This window comes from Staurois parvus, unplaced genomic scaffold (assembly GCF_062004578.1).
Source record: "Staurois parvus isolate SC_StPar_1 unplaced genomic scaffold, SC_StPar_1.0 ptg000014l, whole genome shotgun sequence".
NCBI lineage: Eukaryota > Metazoa > Chordata > Amphibia > Anura > Ranidae > Staurois > Staurois parvus.
This window is the reverse complement of record NW_028317810.1, coordinates 144,903-166,813: the sequence shown is the minus strand read 5'-3', so window position 1 is coordinate 166,813 and position 21,911 is coordinate 144,903. Positions and strand designations below refer to the sequence as shown.

General features: G+C 41.8%; 1 protein-coding gene across 4 annotated transcripts in view; it reads right to left on the bottom strand.

The window, feature by feature from the left end:
* Nucleotides 1-21,911, bottom strand: part of KDM2B (lysine demethylase 2B) — a 189,440-nt gene that overhangs the window by 99,763 nt on the left and 67,766 nt on the right. For all 4 annotated transcript variants that reach the window (XM_089676473.1, XM_089676478.1, XM_089676486.1 and 1 more), the window contains one exon: nt 5,784-5,899. In XM_089676473.1, the coding sequence (XP_089532599.1) occupies nt 5,784-5,899 (116 nt within the window). The remainder of the gene's footprint in view (nt 1-5,783; nt 5,900-21,911) is intronic.

The following is a 21,911-nucleotide window of genomic DNA, read 5'->3' as shown; positions in this document are numbered from 1 at the left end:
TAGTAGGGGATTCTATAATCAGAAGGACTGATAGAATAATTTGTCACCAGGATCGCCTAAACCGAATGGTTTGCCGTCTCTCCGGTGCCAGGGTTCGGCATGTGGTGTACCAGGCTGATAAATTACTGGGAGGGGCTGGGCATGACCCAGCTGTCTTGGTCCATATTGGAACCATTGACAAAATACATGGAAGGTGGAGGTTCCTTAAAGAGGAGCTCCATCCAAAAAGGGAAGTTCCGCTTTAAAGACTGGTCCCCCGCTCCCTATTAAGGATTGGCACTTTTGGGGGGCGGGGGGGGAGCGGGTACCCAAATTTGACAGGTATCCGCTCCCACTTTCGCTCTGATTGCCTAAGTGATCGGAAGTGGAAGGTGTCCTCCCTTCCATCCTCCCCGTAGTCTTTTGGGACATGTGACAGGTCCCAGAAGACTACAGGACCATTCAGAAAGCACAGCGCTACTCGCACATGCGCAGTGGGTACCCGGCTGTGAAGCCGCAAGCTGTCACAGTCGGGTGCCCACACTGAAGATGCCAGCGACCAGGGAGAGAATACGGCCGGTAAAACGGGCTGCAGGAGACACATCGCGGGACAGAGGGAAAGGTGAGTGTGTGTTTTTTAAAAGTCAGCAGCTACAGTTTTTGTAACTGCTGACTTTTTTTTTTTGATAGCGTGAGTAGAACTCCGCTTTAAGAATCAATTTAAAGAACTAGGTTGCAAGTTGAAGGGAAGGACCTCCAAGGAGATATTCTCTGAAATATTACCTGTGTCATGTGCAACTCAGGAAAGACAGGGGAAGATTAGAGAACTCAATGCATGACCAAAGACCTGGTGTAAGAGGGAAGGATTTGGGTTTCTAGAGCACTGGGCTTACTTTTCATTGGGGTGCAGCCTATGTGCTAGAGATGGTTTGCACCTAAATGGAAGGGGGTCTGCTGTGCTGGGGGAGAGGTTTATGCGAGGGTTGGAGGAGTATTTAAACTAGGATCGAGTTCACCAATGCCAGAAGTCTGCCAAGCAAAATAGGTGAGTTCGAAGCTTTGGTGCATGAAGAGAACTAGGTTTTAATTGGTATTGCTGAATCTTGGCTTCATTCTTCATATGATTGGGCTATTAATATTCCTGGCTATGTTCTCTTTCGCAGAGACAGGGTAAATAGGAAAGGTGGTGGTGTATGTGAGAAGTGATCTCAAAGCCTGTGTGAAAGAGGACCTAGTTGATGGAGAGTGTGATAAGGCTGAAGTATTATGGGTGGAACTGCACATGGGGGTGCGTACTACATTGGAGTTCGTTATAGGCCTCCCAGTGTTAATGAGGAGGTGGAAACGCAGCTCCTTGCACAGATCGAAAGGACTGCAACATTGATAATAATGGGGGATTTTAACTACCCAGAAATTGATTAGAGTAAATGGTACTGCAGGAACAGTTAAAAAGAGCAAAAATGTTAATCCTACTACAGGACAATTTTATGGTACAGTTCATAGAGGCCCCAACCAAGAATGACGCTCTGCTGGACCTGGTAATCTCAAAACATGCACAGCTTATAACTTATGTCCATATAAAAGAACATCTGGGTAGCAGTGGCCATAACATGATTTTATTTATTGTTAGCTGTAAACAGCAAGCACATACGGGAAGAATAAAAACACTCAATTTTAAGACAGCTAATTTTCCAAGGCTGAGAGCTGCTCTCCAAAACTTAGACTGGGAGGGAATATTGGTATCGATGAACATAACACAGAAATGGGAGTTCTTCAAAAAGACTGAATGCGGACACTGCAAAATATATTCCCATGCGCAACAAGTTTAAAAGGCTAAAAATCAAACCTATGTGGATTCAAAAAAGCCATAGATAATAAGAAAACAGCTTTCATTAAATATAAAAATGAACACTATCATCGTTTCAACATTACAAAGATATAACAGAATATGCAAAAAGGAAATAAAGGTCGTAAAATTTGAAAATGAAGGACAGATTGCAAAAGATAGCAGGACCAACCCCCCAAAAATTCTTTAAATATCTTAATAGTAAAAAGGTCTGGCCTGAGCATGTAGGCCCTTTACAAAATAATCTAGAGTGGGTGACTGGGGACAAAGAAGGCAAATTTATTAAATACCTTCTTCAGCTCTGTAAATACAAAGGAGCGTGGGGGCGCTCTTGTCCATAATGGGCATCGTATTGACAGCTCCAGATGATCTACATTGGCTCATAATTGATATGATCCAAAAATATTTAGACAGAATAAAGGTGAGTAAAGCACCTGGCCTGGATGGCATACACTCATGGGTCCTTAACGAATTGAGCTCTGTCATTTCAAGCCATTGTTTCGAATTTTTAGGGACTCTTTAATGACTGGCATAGTGCCACAAGATTGGCGCAAGGTCAATGTGGTGCCAATATTTAAAAGGGGTCAAAATCTTTACCAAGTATTTATAGACCTGTTAGTTTAACTTCTATATTTGGGAAGATACTGAAGAGTTTAATAAAAGACAACATAGATGAGTTCTTGCTGGAAAAAAATATTTTAGGCAACAGACAGCATGGATTCATGAAAGACAGAAGTTGTCAAACAAATCTGATTTCTTTTTATGAGGAGGTGAGCAAAACCTTGGAAAGAGGGGTGGCGGTGGACGTGGTATACTTGGATTTTGCAAAAGCGTTTGACACAGATCCCCACACAGGGCTAATGTGTAAGGTAAAGTCTATGGGCTTGGAAAAATCTGTATGTAAATGGGTAGAATACTGGCTAAGAGATCGTATTCAGAGAGTAGTGGTTAATGATTCATACTATGAATGGTCTAGGGTTGTCAGTGGTGTACCCCAAGGTTCAGTGTTGGGACCCTTACTTTTTAATATATTTATAAACCATATAGGGTCAGATTATAAATCCCATTTCAGTCTATGCAGATGACACCAAGATGTGCAGTGGAATAACGTCCTTACAGGATGTCTTCAATTTACAAGCCGACCTCAATGCACTGTTTAATTGGGCAACTATGTGGCAAATGAGGTTTAATGTTGATAAATATAAGGTTATACACTTGGGGGCTAAGAATATGCATGCATCATACATACTAGGGGGGTACAACTGGGGGAATCAATCGTGGAGGATCTGGGAGTTCTGGTAGATCACAAGCTTAATAACGGCATGCAATGCCAAGCTGCGGTTTCTACAGTGAGCAAAATCCGCTCTTGTATTAAAAGAGGTATAGACTCCAGAGAGAGATATCATATTACCCCGGTACAAATCATTAGTAAGACCTCATCTGGAATATGCAGTTCAGTTTTGGGCACCAAGTCACAAAAAGAACATTGGGGAACTGGAGAAAGTACAGAGAAGGGCAACTAAACAGATAAGAGGCATAGAGGAGCTCAGCTATGAGGAAAGATTAGAGGAACTGAATGTATTCTCTCTTGAGAAGAGGAGATTAAGGGGGGGTATGATCAACATGTATAAATACATCAATGGTTCATATAGTGAACTCGGTGTAGAGTTTTTCACCCTGAGGTCATCACAGAGGACAAGGGAGCACTCTTTACGTCTGGAGGAAAATAAATTTAATCTCCAAACACGGAAAGGTTTCTTCACAGTAAGAGCTGTGAAAATGTGGAATAGACTCCCTGAAGAGTTGGTTCTGGCCAGCTCAGTGGATTGCTTTAAAAAAAGGCCTGGATTCTTTCTTGGATACACAGAATATAACTGGTTATGATTTATAACTAAAGTTGATCCAGGGAATATCCGATTGCCTCTCGGGGGATCAGGAAGGAATTTTTTCCCCAAATTGGATCATGCTTTGCTGGGTTTTTGGCCTTCCTCTGGATAAACTGTGGGTGTAGGATTACAACTTTTTTTTTTTTTTTTAACTGGATGGACTTGTCTTTTTTCAGCCAGACTAACTATGTAAAAAAAAACTAAAAAAAAACCAAACCTTCTGTCCTAAGGCGACAACATTCACTTTCTGTATTTATGGGAGGAGCAGCATTGTCACCTTAGAAAAGGATTGCTGAACACTTTCCTTCATCTCCACAACATGGGTGGGGGAGATGCTCTGTAGTTCACAGACATGAACTGGATGGGGTTTTTACCACGGTTTGAGATTTCAGTTCAGGTAGAGCACTGAGTTTACAGCTAAAACAAGAAGTTAGGAGCTTCCTGGATTTCTGGCAGTATCTATACATTTTTAAAACAATAAAACATGAAGAAAAGTGCATGAACTGGAGAAATGTACTGTAAACCCGTAAAGCACAATGACTGTGGACAGCCTACCAAGGGGAGCCTGTAAATGTAATGTGTAAATATCGACAAGATCGATCATTGGTAAGATTTAAATTAATGTGAACTCATCACAAACATGGAAATATGATAGTAAAATGCATACTGTGAATATGCAAAAACCTTGTAGACAACTTTAAACAGCCATGTCAATTGCCAAAATGAAGAAAAGCTGAAGGTTTCCCTTTAGAGGAACTTCACCCCAGCGATATTTGACTTCCATTGTCCCTGTGCTGCTATTTTTATATATATTTTTTTTTTACTGACCCACCCCCGGTACCCTTGTCAGGATCATCGACAGGGTAAATGATGAAACATAACTCCCCCCAACCTCATAGAATACAGAGAACTATAGTCTATGCTACATGTTGTCCATGCTGCCATCTTTAAACATCCTGCACATGCGCAGATGTGCCACAGGTCTCTGCCATGCACTATTCGGAACCTGACAGAGACCAGCACCATGTCTGTTCCTGCACGGGGATGCCCGTGCATGCACACCGGTTTCTGGGATCTGAGACCTTGCAAAGACCAGTGGAATTTGTGCACTGGCATGGGATTCTCCCACACAGGCAGAAATGTGACACATACTCCCAAGCATGTGCAGATGTCACCTCCCAGTGTTGCTGGAGACTTCCACTGCTGCTCACCTTCCCTTTCTTGTTCCCCCTATCCATTCACAAAACTCCTAGTTAGTCTTCTCCCAGAATGCAACACATTCTGTGAATGGGCAGGGAGATCCTGTCATCCCTCGGTTCTCCTCCATTCACAAAACGCATTGCATTCTGGTGGAAAAGCACTAGGCGTTATAAGAATTGACAAGGGGTCAGGGGGAGCCCTTCACAGTCGCAGCTGATGCCATTAACCCCCTCTCCCTCTAGCATCAATGAGAGGTGGAGGACTATTACAGTGACCAGAAGCCAGTAGAACATGGGATACCGATTAGAGGTACATTATTACACTAGAGCTGTATGCCCAATTTCTTTTTTCATTAAAACGTCAGCTTTAGGCAATTTTCAAAGTACATAAAAAAAAATAAAACTGCACATTTCCTTTACAAAAATGGTAAAACCAAGGCTAATTTTCGGCCTTAAATCTTTATATATTCTTAAACTGTGGAACCTTGTATTTTACATCATCAATAAACACAGCAGTTCAAAGGTCAAATGCCATAGTGTCATACAGCGAAAACACCACACTTTTTTGTGCCATGTTTAGGAGGGGACATTTACTTGAAAAGAAAAGGTCAGAGAAGGTTGAATTGATTACTCGAAGGCCTTGCAGCACGGAACATCTTCCACGCTATGAGCAGGGAAAAAAAAAAGAAAAAAACACCAACTACAAAAACACGGATGTCAGCCGCCGCTTTGGGTGTTTATGACATCACAATGTGCATTACAAAAGGGAAAATAAATGTTCCCATCCCGGAAAACAAAACTTCAGATATTTTCTTTTGTAAAATATTCAGCTCTCTGAATCCCCTATCCCCATAAGAACTCCAATATTCTTACCCTTGTTCGGTCTTCGATCTCAAACACACGAAGTTGCATGGGAATATTAAAGCTGTGCAGTATGTTGCCACCAAACACCAAAGAGTCTGCTGGAGTGTACACGGCGTGAATCCATCCTGAAATTAGAAAGTAAGCAGCTGTAAGGAGGGCTGCAGATAGAACGTGTCATCAGAGCAAAGGTGGCCTGCGGCAGGAGAAAGCTGGCTTCTTCCAGCAACTTGATCAATGGAGATCTGCACATTGTGCTTCATGACAGAGCTTACTGCCTTAAAGCCGCTCTCCCTCCTCTACAGTGGCTTCTCATTCAGCACTGCAGCTAGAAATGATTTTCTTCTATGCAATGCAGGGAGGCTGCCTTTCATCAGCTAACCAGCAGGAAGAAAACAGGCGGACTCTCGGACCAGTAAGAATGAAAGGATTCACTCTCCCAACCCCCTACCCGAGGGGAAAAACACACATTTGAGCCATTAACACGGTCTGAGCTATGCAAGCTTCAAGGAAGCAATTCCAGGGCAGTTCATAGGGAAAGGAAGTTAAAAAAAAAAAAGAAAAAAAAAAAAAAAAAAAAAAGACAGTGCGGAAAGGATTAGATTTTATTAGACGCTATCCACAAAGGACAGGCTATACACAAACAGGGCCGTTAATGCAAGTCTTCAACTACTTTTAGGTAGCAGCATGGCCAAGTTTTTCTTTTGTAGTTTGTGATCATTAAGAAAATGTTACTATTATGGTAAAATTAGCAGTGAACTCCAACCAAAAGAAAAAAAAAAAATTACCCTTCTAGCGGAGTGCTGCAAATGCTCGTAATCTAGGGGAGTAAGCTGTAACAACCAAGTTGCCCATACACCATTTGAAATTCATCCAATTCAGCAGGGGCCAACCAAACATCGATTTGTTTTATTTTAACAAAAAGTTGAGTAGTAGGGTGTTTTGTTTCTAATAAAGCTTATTTTTCTGTTTCAGTACATTTTTATTGAACAAGTTTTATAGAATCCGAGTACAAAAGCATGCATAAACCTCAATCTTATAAGAATACACATCTTGACATAACTATCTTTATTTTGTATGGCAAGTACAGCAAATTGCCCCATGTGAGAACTCTGTATGTACTGTAGTTACAAGCACTGAATGTTTCCTTTGGAGGGGCTCTATGTATTCTAGATATCACCAGGAGGAGGGGAGTCTGGTGACAATTGAAATAAAATAATGCTGTCAAAATTGTTTGTGGTAGTGAGGGAGGTCCCTATCAAGCAAGTACCCCCCCCCCTCCCCACACCTTTACCAAGGCAAAACAGTTGTGCAACGCAAAAGTAAAAGACCCAGAGGCTCCATGCACACCGACCTAAAAAAAACAATGCTCCAACAGGCGTTTTGCCTGTAGAAGCAACCAGGGGCGGACTGACAACTCATGGGGCCCCTGGGCAATAGGGGATCATGGGGCCCCTGTGTCCTTGCCAACACCCAAAAAAGTACCAGGGGCGTCTCATGGGGCCCCCTACTGACCCCGGGCCCTCGGGCAGTGCCAGAGTGATCGAATGGTCAGTCCGCCCCTGGAAGCAACTAATATGATTCTATGTGTCCATGCACATTAGGTAGTCTAGAGGCGGGTTTTTTTTAAGCTCAGCATTGAGGCAGAAAAAAAAACGTCCTTCTGGTTTTTTTTGCTGCCTGAAAAATGCTCTAAAAATGCAAAACAAAAAAAAAAAAGCAAACCACACAACACACTCCTAAACACTAGTACAAGAAAAAAGGTCTCAAAATTAGCTTTTTTTTCTGCCAAGAGCACTGACTGGTGTGCATCGAGCCAAAAAGTTGGAGATAGGCTAACAAAAAGGTAAAAAAAACAAAAAAAAACACAGAAAGGGGGAAAAAAAGGAAAAAAAAAAAAAAAGTTTACAGAGTAGGGAGAGCAGGGAAAAGGAAAGTATAGGTGAAAGATAAAGAGTTGCAGTTGGCCTGGCACCAACACCTACGAATGAAGTGGAGGATTAAATTGTCCATAGAGGCTCATTGAAACTGACCCCTAAACTGGTCTGGAGTGCATTCAGGTGGCTTTAAAATTCAATACAGCTTTAGAGAGATTCTAAAGTCCAGGACACTGCAGACTAGTTGGTAGACCTTAGTCCAGAAACATGTGATTCGAGGGCATTCCCACGAGAGGGTTGCTAGAGTGCCAGCTAATTCACGACCCTGAAAACAGCGTCTGAGGCACCTTATTTGGCCAGCCTATAAAAAGGTACCATGTTCCACCAAAACAACTGCTTGTATTTGGCCTCAATAAATGAGGAGTTTAGCAATCCTTGTGAGATTGTGTCCCAGATTTGGGTACACTGTTGTGGCTCCAGTGGTCTGCCAAGGTCTTTTTCCCATTGAGAAACATATGGTGGCAAGACATATCACCCTCCAAGAGAGGATCATGAATGATGTGAATGATATGATCATGATCCATGATCATGAATGATACTCTAGAATCCAAAAAAAGTTGGTTCTGGCCAGTTCAGTGGATTGCTTTAAAAAAGTCCTGGATTCTTTCCTTGATGCACACAATATAACTGGATACTATCATTTATTGGTAAAGTTGATCCAGGGAATATCCAATTGCCTCACGGAGAATCAGGAAGGAATGTTTTCCCCTGCAGGAGCAAATTGGATCATGCTCTGCTGGTTTTTTTTGCCTTCCTCTGGATCAATTGTGGGTATAGGATTATAACCTTTTTTTTTTTGTTGAACTGGATGGACTTTTGACTTTTTTCAGCCAGACTAACTATGCATGTAACATTCCTCTCCCGCTAGACTTGAGCATTTAAGCCTTGTAGTGCAGAAGGCCAATTTAAAAGGGTAGATTTTTCAACAATCACACATTTTAGCTATAAATATAGTTTATACCTTTCAAAATAATGTTTACACACAGCTAGTAGCAAAGCTTAGTACCATTTAAGCCATCGTTCAAGACATAAATTCACTGTATGACGACAAAAAAAAGAAAAGGACAAAAAAAAAAAAAAACTCCTCAAGTGTAGTAAATGAAACCTTGCCTCTTTTATAACTAGTTGTGCAATAAATGGTATCACTCCATATTTTCTACATACAACTAGCTGAAGTACCTGTATCTGCCATCCCCTATCATCCATTGCACAGTCAGCACTCGGAGGGAGTGGCAGCCCTAGTAGCCAACCAGGCTCTGCTAACAGAAGAAGACGCGAGGCGAGTTGACGACTTAGGGCTCGTTCACACCACAGAGCTGTGGTAAACTTTGGTAAAGAGCTATTCACACAAAACTTTCATTTCCATAAGACCTGTGTAATGTAACAATACATACGTTGCAGTGCCACCCATTGTTAATAGCACCCCAACAGGCATGTGTGATGTATTAAACCGCAGCTCAAAGCACCTATTTTTTTTCCATCTGAACAAGCTGCTTAAACACAATGTGTTAACGTAGCAAGTAAATGGGCCCTAAAAACAGATACATTACTTGCAACACAGTAAGCAACGGGCGGACTGACAACTCATGGGGCCCCCGGGCAATAGGGGATCATGGGGCCCGTGTCCTTGCCCAAACTCAAAAAAGGCATGAAAAAGGTACCAGGGGCATCTCATGGGGCCCCCTACTGACCCTGGGCCTTCGGGCAGTGCCCGAGTTTCCAAATGGTCAGTCCGCCCCTGGACTATGCAAGCCTTTTTTTTTGCATTGCCATTAATTTTTAATGGCTCCCAACTGCACCGCCAGGACACTATGAAACACAGCCCAGACTCCATGTTGTGTTGCAGTGCAAATCTGCAGCATGCAGTACATTTGTGTGTGTTGAAGTGTGTAACAGCCCATTCATTTTGAACATAATTGAGTACATTGTAGTGCGGTGGGTGTACTGTGGTGTGAACCAGCCCTGAGTTTGTTACTGCTCGCTCCAGTTAGCAGGATGTGGGTGGGGAGATGACATCACAGTATTCCTTAAAAAAAAAAAAAAAAAAAAAAGAAGAAGAGGTCGGTTTTCTGAAACATCATACGGACACATCCCTATACCAGGATCCAGCGATGTGCTCAACTAAGTGGGCGCCAGGGACCGTTTCCAGTCCTTGGCACTGGCTGTGGGCACCCATCTGTGACAGGATGCGCATGTAACCTGGGGACACTGCGCATGTACAAGCTGTGCTGCGCAATGTAAATGGTCCAGCAGTCTTCTGGGACCTGTGACATGTCCCAGAAGACTGGGGGGGGGGGGGGGGGGGGGGGGCTGGTGAACCCCCCTCCCCCAAGAAACTAATTTTTCTCCGCAGCAGTTAAGATGCACTAAGGCTACGTTCACAATAGTTTTGTGAAAATTCTGCAAATGGCAGCACACAGTGCTGTTCACACTGTAGCGTTAGCGTCGCGTAAAAATTGACGCCTTATGACGAGTCAGGAGTTGAAGCCTCCCATTCAAGTCTATGGTGCCACTCCTCAAACGCCTGGCAGGCGTTTGCGGGGCGTTAATACCATTTAACTTCATTATAGGCATTTGTGGTGCAGTTTTAATGCTTGTCAAATGCCTATCAAATGCCTCAAAACCACGCATAGGGCATTTGGGGAGCATTTGAGGAGCGTTAAAAACATTTCCTAAACGCCTAACGCCTGTGAAATAATATAGGGGCGTTCGGCAAGAGTTAGAAATAAAGTCATGTGTGAACGAGCCCTAAGGGATCTTGTCCCTCCTGCAGCCTGCTATTGGACAGCAAAGGAGAAGTGGTACACTGATGAGCTTACCTCTGTCACTTTGCTGGATGTGCGGTTTGGCAAAGGTGTATGAATTACCTATCCTTTGGTAGAAAAGAAAATAGGAATTTTACACTTACCGCAAGACTGGTTTCCTGGAGTTTATTACACAGGATTCAAAGACAATTGGGTTATATGGACAGAAGGATTTTGACAGTGGCAGAAAAAAAAAAAAAAAAAATAATAATATATATATATATATATACACACACACACACACACACACACACACACACACACACACACACACACATATATATACATACATATATTTACACACACACACACATACACAGTGGGGATTGAAAGTTTGGGCACCCCAGCTAAAAAGTTGTATTAATGTGCATAAAGAAGCCAAGGAAAGATGGAAAAATCTCCAAAAAAGGCATCAAATTACAGATTAGACATTCTTATAATATGTCAACAAAAGTTAGATTTTATTTCCATCATTTACACTTTCAAAATAACAGAAACCAAAAAAATGGCATCTGCAAAAGTTTGGGCACCCTGCAGAGTTAATATCTTGTACTGCCCCCTTTGGCAAGTATCACAGCTTGTAAACGCTTTTTGTAGCCAGCCAAGAGACTTTCAATTCTTGTTTGAGGTATCTTTGCCCATTCTTCCTTACAAAAGTCTTCCAGTTCTTTGAGATTTCTGAGCGGTCTGTCACGCACTGCTCTTTTAAGGTCTATCCATAGATTTTCAATTATGTTGAGGTCAGGAGATTGTGAAGGCCATGGCAAAACCTTCAGTTTACGCCTCTTGATGTAATCCCCCGTGGATTTTGAGGTGTGTTTAGGATCAGTATCCATTTGTAGAAGCCATCCTCTCTTTAACTTCAGCTTTTTCACAGATGGCATCAAGTTACCATCCAAAATTTGCTGAAATTTTATTGAATCCATTTTTCCTTTTACTCGTGAGATGTTCCCTGTGCCACTGGCTGCAGCACAACCCCAAAGCATGATTGATCCAACCCCATGCTTAACAGTTGGACAGAGGTTCTTTCATTAAATTCTGTGCCCCTTCTTCTCCAAACGTACCTTTGCTCATTCCGGCCAAAAAGTTCAATTTTAACCTCATCGGTCCACAGAACTTGTTTCCAAAATGCATCAGGCTTGTCTATATGTTCATTTGCAAAGTTCAAACGATGATTTTTGTGGTGAGGATGTAGAAGAGGTTTTCTTCTGATGACTCTTCCATGAAGACCATATTTGTACAAGTATCTCTTTATAGTGGAATAGTGTACCACAACTCCAGTGTCTGCCAGATCTTTCTGGAGGGATCGTGCAGTCAAACGTGGGTTTTGAATTGTTTTTCTCACAATCCTGCGAGCTGTTCTGTCTGATATTTTTCTTGGTCTTCCAGATCTTGCTTTAACTTCCACTGTTCCTGATGACTGCCATTTCTTAATTACATTCCGAACAGAGGATATGGACATCTGAAAATGCTTTGCTATCTTCTTATAGCCTTCTCCAGCTTTGTGAGCGTCAACTATTTTCAGTTTCAGTTTTCTAGACAACTGCTTAGAAGAACCCATGGTGCTGATTGTTGGGGCAAGGTCAGAGGAGTCTGGGCATTTAAAACCTTTGAGACTGACATCACCTGGTCTTCCCAGACGATGATTGAGAACAATCCATGACACTGGCAGGTCTCAGCTGAGCAAAGGGGGCAGTGCATGCTATAAATTCTGCAGGGTGCCCAAACTTTTGCAGACGCCATTTTTTTGTTTTCTGTTATTTTGAAAGTGTAAATGATGGAAATAAAATCTAACTTTTGTTGACATATTATAATAATGTCTAATCTGTAATTTGATGCCTTTTGGAGATTTTTCCATCTTTCCTTGGCTTCTTTATGCACATTAATACAAATTTTTAGCTGGGGTGCCCAAACCTTCGATCCCCACTGTGTGTATATATATATATATATATATATATATATATATATATATATATATATATTCTAGAATAATAATGGCCAGCCTGGTAAAACCCCTCAATCTCAGTTTGTGAAAAAAAAAATTGTATTAGGAGAAAGTAGATCACAATAAGCAGAGATGGGTGGGAATGATGGCCTTTAATGAATAGATTTCCGGATCATACAGCTGCACCTCCAGTAATGTTGTGTACCTTATCCAGTGCAGGAAATGCAGCAAAGGATCTTATGTTGGCGAAAGAGGCCAGAAGTTGCAAACAAGGATGAATTTGCACAGACATACCATCAAGGAACATAAAGAAGATGACACCATTTCGCACAACCAGACCACACAATGGAAGACCATAATATTTTAGTTCTTTATCATTATCCAACAGTTTTATGACTATCAGCTCAAGCTTGACTCCCGCTGTGTGAGTGTTGTCTCCCCCCCCCCTTTGCTTTTGCGGTCTTATCTCTAGCCTCCTTTTTTCTTTTTTCATCTCTTCTAACATTCTGCTAAAACTTTGTGATGTGTATAGTACTGCTTGAACCTTGAAGAAGAGGACACTCCTCAAAAGCTTGTCCTCAAAATTGTATGTTAGTGCAAATAAAAAAAATATCACGGACAGTACTCAATTGTTTCTGTGGAAAGTAAAGAATTCTATTTTCTTTCTTGTCATAAAGGAACACAGCATATTTGCTAATCCCAATTGTCTCATAATCCTAAGTGGCCAACATAACAATAATATAACCGGGGGTTGCCTGAGCACAAAGAGTTTCCTGAGAGACATCACAACAGAAGATGACATCACCAGGTTTCCCTTATGGAGACCATCAGGAATGAAAAGTTAGTCACTCGTGGAAGCAATGACTAAACCTGCACACATCATCCAGACAGCGAAAATACATTTCTTGTTGGGACTTAAACAGGAGAACAATGCCCTGATTGAGGTGAAAGTCCAAGACTATCTAACGGTGATCACACACTAGTAAAATTTTGTTCAAAAATTTCTTTATGAATGTACATTTGATACTCTAATTGTTAGTGAAGTTGAATCGACGGTCGTTTTTGACTGCAGTGTTGAGAAAAGTCGAAGGAGCAGAATGGAAATGTTTTTTCAAAACGAACAAATTTCTAACAGTGAACATGGTTTTTGTTTGTTTAGGAAAGTCTGTTCACTCCAAAACTGAATGTTAAAAACAAAACTTTTTAAAAAAGGTACCTTTGAACAATATTAATCATTTCATTGAATGTACCAATGAGAACATTCAAACGAATGTTCGTTCGAAAATCTACTAGTGTAGATCTAGTTTTAGGAAGGAAGGAGGCTCTTTGTCTAAACACTATCTTATCTTCGGGTTAGAAAAGGAAGCACTCTTTAGAACACAAAGCAGTCAGCTCAGAAACACGTTGTGCAGTAGTGATGGTGACCAGTGATGTATTTAGGTTTCGTGCTGCCATAGGCAACATGAAAATTGGCTCCCCCCCCACGGAGAGACCCTGACACCGACCCACACCTCTCTCCCCCATGAAGAGAGCCTGACATTGACCAACAACACACCAACCCCCCACCCCCACCCAAGAGAGCCTTCCACTACCACCGCCCCCCATACACTAGCAACCCCCACCCCGGCAAGAGATAAGACCTTCACAGCTCCGGACATCCCCAGGAACAAGAGTCAGGAACAGTCAAGCAGCCTGCAGCCTTCCACCTTCTTCCACCACTTCTTTCGGGGGATGGCACTGCCCCCCTGAAAAATGCCGCCCTAGGCAAATGCCTTGTTTGCCTTGTGATAAATACACCCCTGATGGTGACACAAAGCACTTTTCTGAGTAAGGGTGGAAAGGGGAATATTCCTGATATGTTCAAAAGGCAGTCTTTGAAGATCCAACAGAACCAAATTCAGACCCCACAGAGTTTGTCATAGCAAGACTTCTGGTTTCTCCCTGATATCTTATGTACGCCATTCCCATGGTGTTAATTGAATCTGGATCAGATAAAGCTCCAGTTGGGAGGGGGGTGTCCAGCATTGTAGGTATAGTCAAATTGCCCATAGTTGTAAAATATTGATCAGGATAAACAATTTGTCTGGCTTCCAGGTCTCCTACCTTGACAAGCTGTTTAGAACGCCTCCCCATTCTTTTAGACTGACATCTGATGTTAGACTTTACCAGGACTTTGGGAGGAAGAATTTCCCAAATCTGGAGATGGATTCCTGAGCCCCCAGACCAGGGATAACCTTGTCTCAGGTGAATCAGCTCATCTAGAGACTGAATCAATCTGTCCTGTGGCTACAGAATGTTGAGCTTGAGAGGTCTGGAGTGGAACTAAGCAAATGCAACAGCCTTGAAGGAGGCTACCATCAAACTAGGAACTCTCATGCAGAATCACAGTCAGACAGCTTTTGAATGTAAAGTCTAAGAGCGGAGAGTCAGATGGTTTTTTTTAGTGAAGAAAAACTCTGGCTTGAGCAGTATCCAGGATGAAAGCCAGATACTCAAACCAATTTGTCAGTTCTAGTGCTGACCTCTGAGGGTTCAGGACCCAACCAAATCTTTTTAAGGTCTGGACTGTGCACATTAGAACTGTAAGCAGAGTAAGGCTAGCAAAGGCCTAGTACCTTGGTGAACAATCAGGGCTCAGAAGACAGACCAAATTCTAGGGCTACAAATTAGTAGCGTTGAGCACCTACAGCAAAACCAAGGTAGAGTTGATGTGCTGAAAAAATTAGGACACATCCTTGATGTTCACAGATACGCTTTTCTGAAAAGATAAAAAGATGTCCACCTTCCTAGGACACCAGCAAAGAAAAAAAAACTAAGGCACGTTGACAGTGGGATGGGTTATACCAGGCTGGTCACTATTTTTTTGTAGCCAGTGTCCAAAACAGTCTGTAGGCGGCAGTATAAACTAAGTGTTAATGAATCCTGTGTCCCTTAAAAGCAGAGTTCCAGCCTTTTTAGTGTTTATTAAAAGTCAGCAGCTACAAAAATTGTAGGTGCTGACTTTTAATAAAAACACACACTTACCTGTCCCAGGGTCCAGCGATGTACTTACCCGCGGTCCCTTCTCCCCTTTACGGCGCCGGCATCTCAACTGTGGGCACCAGACTGACAGCTTGCAGCCTCCTAATTGGTCCGGCAGTTTCCTGAGACCTGTGAAAGTTCTCAGGGGACTGCAGGAGGGAAGAGGGGGCCAAACTTCCAGCTCATTTGGCCACAGTGAAGTGAGACAGAAGTGGCAGCAGGTACCTGTCATACACAGGTATTCCCTCCCCCCAAAAGGTGCCAAATATGGGTGTGGGGGGGGGGGGAGGCAAATAAGCGGAGCCTCCGCTTTTGAGGCAAACTCCACTTTAATGAATCAGAAAGAATGTCTATTTGTTGATATTTAGCTTCTTGCTGAGCCCTGGTTCACACTGATACGATTTCTGATATGTTCCAGAACGCATGGAATCAAAATGGCAACTGAAAAAACATGAATTTCTATGGAGGCCATTTGCCTATATACAGTGCAAATTTGATGCGATTTGAAAAACGGGTCCTGTGCGAGTTTACTTTGGTGCAATTTGTGGTTCCACAGATTTGAATGGAAACTGCATGCTGTGCATGCTAAGAGAATCCAATACCAACTCACACTGGAGCTGCTCCTGAAAGCTCACTGCAAAACAGGGTCAACTTGCACCCCATCGGTGTGAACCTAGGCTTTGAGTTCTGCTCTATTGAGTTCTGAATATTGAACAAAACAAGCTTGTCAGAGTAAAAGAAAGAAAAAAAAAAACCACAATTTAAAAAAGTTGGAAGCTTAGATCATAATGTCTAAGCTGTTTACAGAATGAAATATACACACGTGCATACATAAAATTATATGTTCCATTCTATGAAAACAATTAAAAGGAATCCATCATATTGTAGAACAGGGGTGTCAAACTGGCGGTCCTCCAGCTGTTGCGAAACTACAAGTCCCATTATGCCTCTGCCTTTGGGAGTCATACTTGTAATTGTCAATCTTGCAATGCCTCATGGGACTTGTAGTTTGGCAACAGCTGGAGGACCGCCCGTTTGACACCCGTGCTGTAGAGGCATCTATTCTGTGAGCAGAAGAAGTATCCCTTATGTCTATTAGAAATCAATTCCCCCATAGTAGATAGACCAAACATATGGAACAACATTCCTGTATAATTATGTATTCCTGTATAATTAATTGTTTGCACTTTACAACTTGAATTGTGTTGAATGGTTATGCCTGTTTGTTTAGTAAGTGTTAAGACACAAACACATGTCTGAAAATAGCACACGTATTCTCTATGTGGCTGAATTGATGTTCTGCCTACTCAGAGAAGTAAAAAAAAAAAAATGTTCAGTCACTTCAGGGGCAGCAGTGGTAGTCATTCCACTCTCCGTTCATTCTAAAACAAGTAAAAAAATAAATCCAAAAAAAAAAAATAAAAAAGTTTGCAGTGCACTCGACTTTAGAAGATTGGCTAAAGCTGGCCGTACAGATTATTGAAAAGAGGATTATAGGCAAAACCCAACCATCTCATGGTGTCTCTTGTGGCAGTTTCTCCTCTTAAATGGAACACTCTTGTCACAGTTCAGAGCAATGAAGGAGGATGCGACACTAAGCAATAACAGGCCCAATGTTGGAGAAAATAGTGATCGAGCAAGGTAGCCAACCCTATTGATCTCTCCGACATTCAAAAGGATGTACAGTGTACAGCCTTTATTTTCACTAAACAGAAAAGGTTTAAATCAGTTGATTTATTAGGAAATCCTACCATTTTGACATTTCCTCAATATATTGGGTTTGGGGCTTACCTGCGATAAAGGCTCCACAAACATCCCTGACATATTCAGCTAAAAACAATGGCAAGCATGTCTAAAGTAGATTATGTCAATTTCTTTCCCTCTACCATGGGTGGAAGGAAAGAAAATTGCTCGATTCCCCATCAATACAGTCAGCCAGTGTTGATGGGGGAATCCCTCCCGCAGCACTATTATGTTCTACCGTACCTGCAGACAGAACACGAGGATCAGTGCTGCCGTCTGGTCTTTACAATCAGTCATCCTTCTGCCTGGACCTGAAGTCAGATTCATGGCATATGTGCCTTTGCTTGCCCATTGGTTTAATGAGAAACCGTCATTACATCCCTCCTCTTTGTGCCCGATAGTGACAGCACTTGTCCACAGAAGCAAATGGTGTTACCACACGGCTGCTCTGTATAAACAGAAAGTGTTGGCTGACAAGCGTTGATGCCATCATGAAAGCAACACACGGCTTAATCACTTTCCCTCCGGAAGATTAACATCCTCCTTCCTGACCAGACCATTTTTTGCAACACGGTGCTGCATTACGTTAACTGACAATTGCACGGTTATGCAACACTGTACTTACATTAAAATTTATGTACTTTTTTTCCCCTCACAAACAGACCTTTTAGATTGGTAATATTTGATCACCTCTGCGATTTTTACTTTGTGTTATAAACAAAACAAGACCAACAATTTTGAAAAAAAAAAAACCCACGTTTTATTTTCTACTATAAAAAAAAAAAATTTCAAAAATCGAATTTCTTCATAAATTCAGGCCAAAATGTATTCGGCTACAAACATTTGCTAAAAAAACTCCCAATAAGTGTATATGGATTAGTTTGCACAAAAGTTATAGCGTCTACAAACTGGGACATATACCGGAATTTTTAGTTATTTATTTTTATATTAGTAATGGCTGCAATCAGCAGCCTATAGTGGGACTGCGATATTGCGGTGGAAATTTTTACACTAACTAAAACTTTGTGGGAACCAGTGACACTAATACAGTGATCAGTGAAAAAAATATGCACTGCTTACTGTACTAATGACACTGGTTGGGAAGGGTTAACATCTAGGGCAATCAAAGGGTTAAGTGTGTGCCTAGCAATGTGCTTGGTGTACACTAGGTGGTGCTTGTACTAGGGGAAGTGAAGGATCATGTTCCTTTGCATTGACACACCATTCTTCACTTCCCCACCTGTCAGAACAGATCTCTGCTTTGTTTACATAGGCAGAGTTCCTGCCAGATGATCAGCAGGTTCCAGTGAACATCTGTTCACCAAGACTTGCAGATCGGCTTCTGTTGTGAGAGTTCACAGCAGAAGCAAGCCACTGGTGGTGCATGCCCCCTATGGCGGAAGTGCAAAATCATGTATATATACACCTGATTTTGCACAGGGGGGCCACCCTGTAGCAGCAAAAAAAAAAAAAGCTATGGGTGGTCTTCCAAGTGGTTAATTATAAACACAATGCTATGTGGTGGCCATTGTAATATTCATAGCAGTCATTGAAGTGTGGTTATGAGACTTTAAAAATGCTGAAGAAATGCAGCCTAAAAACACAGGGTATCCATGCATGTGTGAACAAGCCCTAATAGGAGTGTCACAGCTTTACCATTCAAATTGGCTCAGGCTTAATAGCAGGGATATGGGGGTTACTGGGAACACGAACACATGAACACACACACACACACACGAACACACACACACTAAATTCACTATAAAGAAAACATTACAAACCAGTCACATTTCACTTTTTATTAACCAACTGGTTGGTATGGGAAACAGCTCTACTTTTGTTCATATTTTCACCTGTCCAGTATATTTAAAAATAAAAAAAAAAGCATTTTCAAAGTTACCACATTAAATCTATTTGGTTCACCAAGTTCCCACTTTGTCCCCTCACATACATAGTATATTATGTTTATGTGTGTTTGTTTTTAGCTGGCCAAATTATTTTATTTCCATTTTCAAACCTCTCTTAATACTTCCCTACGTGTCAAAACATACCTATACAAGGTAGGCATCTGCTATGACTATATATTCCAGGACACTGACCTTACCATAAAAAGTACATTGCCCATTGTTCGTATATAGCGATAAAGCAAACACGAAGAGCTCTTTTGTAACCATTTTTATAAATTACTCCACAGATTTAATTTAATATCATATGCAATAAACAAGAGTATTTTTCTATTCTAAAAGATACATACTTAGAATTGTTGATTCCTAAGAGTTTTTAATATTCATAGCACACCCTGTCCACTGAAATAAAAATGGCCATTGTTTAATTAAATTTCAAAAGGGAAAAAACAAAACAGATTAGCCAGATGAAAAAAATATGGTGGTCAACGAAACTCGTAAGTAGTAGATTGCTTGTTTCTAAAGATTACTTGCGAAAAATTTACGACTCCAGGTAGCTTGAAAGCGTCTGAAACGGACTTAAAATCTGTAGCTCAAATAGCAACGGCAAAAGGGAAATGTATGTATATGATGCGAATAAAGTGATTAGCACTATGAAAAGATGTAAAGGAATACATAAAGCACATGTAACCAATACCTTCATAGGGTCCCAGTCATTCAATGGCTGGCTGACTAAAACATGGAGCCGAATGTACAGTCCTCCTAGCCAATAGTCACATATGAGGATACTGGAATTTCAAACAAACAGTGGAGACTGTATAGATAGTTAAAATATTCCATAGACAAAATCGATTCATAGTTTAGCAATCCAGCCACAAGATGCATAAGATTGAGGCCGGTCTGGTATGCTTGTAGCTGAAGACTAAACTACCGTATTTTCCGGCGTATAAGACGACTGGGCGTATAAGACGACCCCCCTACTTTTCCTGTTAAAATATAGGGTTTGGGCTATACTCGCCGTATAAGACTACCCCTCTACCAACCAATCACGGCAAGCGATGTACCAGTATTTTCTGTGCACACTGCATACAAAGCCTGCTTGGATTGGGTGGGTCAGCTCTCCCTGCCTGCCCAGCCCTGCCTGTCTCCAAGATGATCCGAGCGGTACCATAAATTGCACAAAACTGCCACATTATAATATTAATAATTAATTACCGTATGTCATAGAAATGAAGGGGACAAGGTCGGATGCAGCAGTACCATACCGGTACTTCCGAGCTGACGCTTCTGCGCATGTCTTCGGCAGCAGTAGACGATCGCTGATCACCATTCCTCGCAGAACTGCATGAGACGTCGGATGCAGCCGTTCAGTGCTCGATTGATCATGACTGAAACTGTGACATGCGCAGAAGCCGCTACCCGATGTGTATCCCTTCTCTGCATATCACAGTTTCAGTCAAGCTCAATCGAGCACTGCTGCATCCGACGTCTCATGCAGTTCTGCGAGCTATGGTGATCCGCGATCGTCTACTGCTGCCGAAGACATGCGCAGAAGCGTCAGCACGGAAGTACGGTAAGGTTTCAGCCCAGCACCCGACGTATAAGACGACCCCCGACTTTGTAGAAGATTTCCAGGGGTTAAAAAGTCGTCTTATACGCCGGAAAATACGGTACATGTACACTGGAACAGCCATAGATGTTAAGTCTACTGGCAGCAGAAAAACACTGAAAACGCAGCTAAAACACGTGTAAACACAGTATCGCATTTAGCGCTTGAACGTTTATTAATTTAATTCGCCAGAGTACTTGCCATTGAAATTAACACCCAAGCACTAAACACGCTAATGCATGTATACGCATTTTTGGTGTTTTTTGCTCAAAACGTTTCTCTCCTGAACGTGACTCTTCTGCGTTGAGAAGAGGGACGTTTAACTAGCCCTAAACTCTGCTGCTGCTAAACACAGATAAAAGCCTATACGTGTATGGACACAGAGGCTTTTATAGAGGAGTTCAGGGGCTGTGGCAAAAAAACACCCAAAAAATCTTCAACTCACATTTAGGAGCAGCAGTGTACATGAGGCCTTTAAAAGGAGAAGTTAAACTTTTAACAAAAAAAATAAATTCATTTTTGCAGGTAAAAAAATGTGCATTTATTATTTTGTTGTTGGTGGAGACTCTAAAGCGTTGCACCAGTGACCAGCAGATTGCTGGTGCCATGCAGGACACCCCCCCCCCGGACCTGTCAGTATATCTGCTTGCTCATTCATTCCATACGGGCAAGCAGATACTGACAGGAAGGCTCAATGAACTACCACAGTGCTGTGCAGCGCCGTGGTAGTTAATTGAAAACTAAAAGCTGACAGCCACAGAAGCTGTTTGAACTTGTAGTTTTCCCATTCACAGAATACTGTGAATGAGTGACAGCTAGCAGGGAGGAGAAGAGCCCCTCCTAGCTGTCACAATGGGGATCGGGGGGGGGGACACCGGTCAGAACGTAACATGTTTAACCTTAAATATGGGTGTAACATGTTACTAAAGGTGAACTTATCCTTTAACAGGGTTATTTTGAGTTTTAAGGAACATAGTTTCTGCTTACATATCTGAATAATGGTCAGAAGGACTGCACAGCATTGTTTATTCAGCACTGAATGACTGGGACCCAATGTATGAGGGGCATTGGTTACATGCACTTTTTGTATTCCTTTACATCTTGTCTTTAGATTTAATTACTTTATTTGCTTAAAAGTATACTTAAAAAGATGAATGTTTTATATAGTTTTGGATAT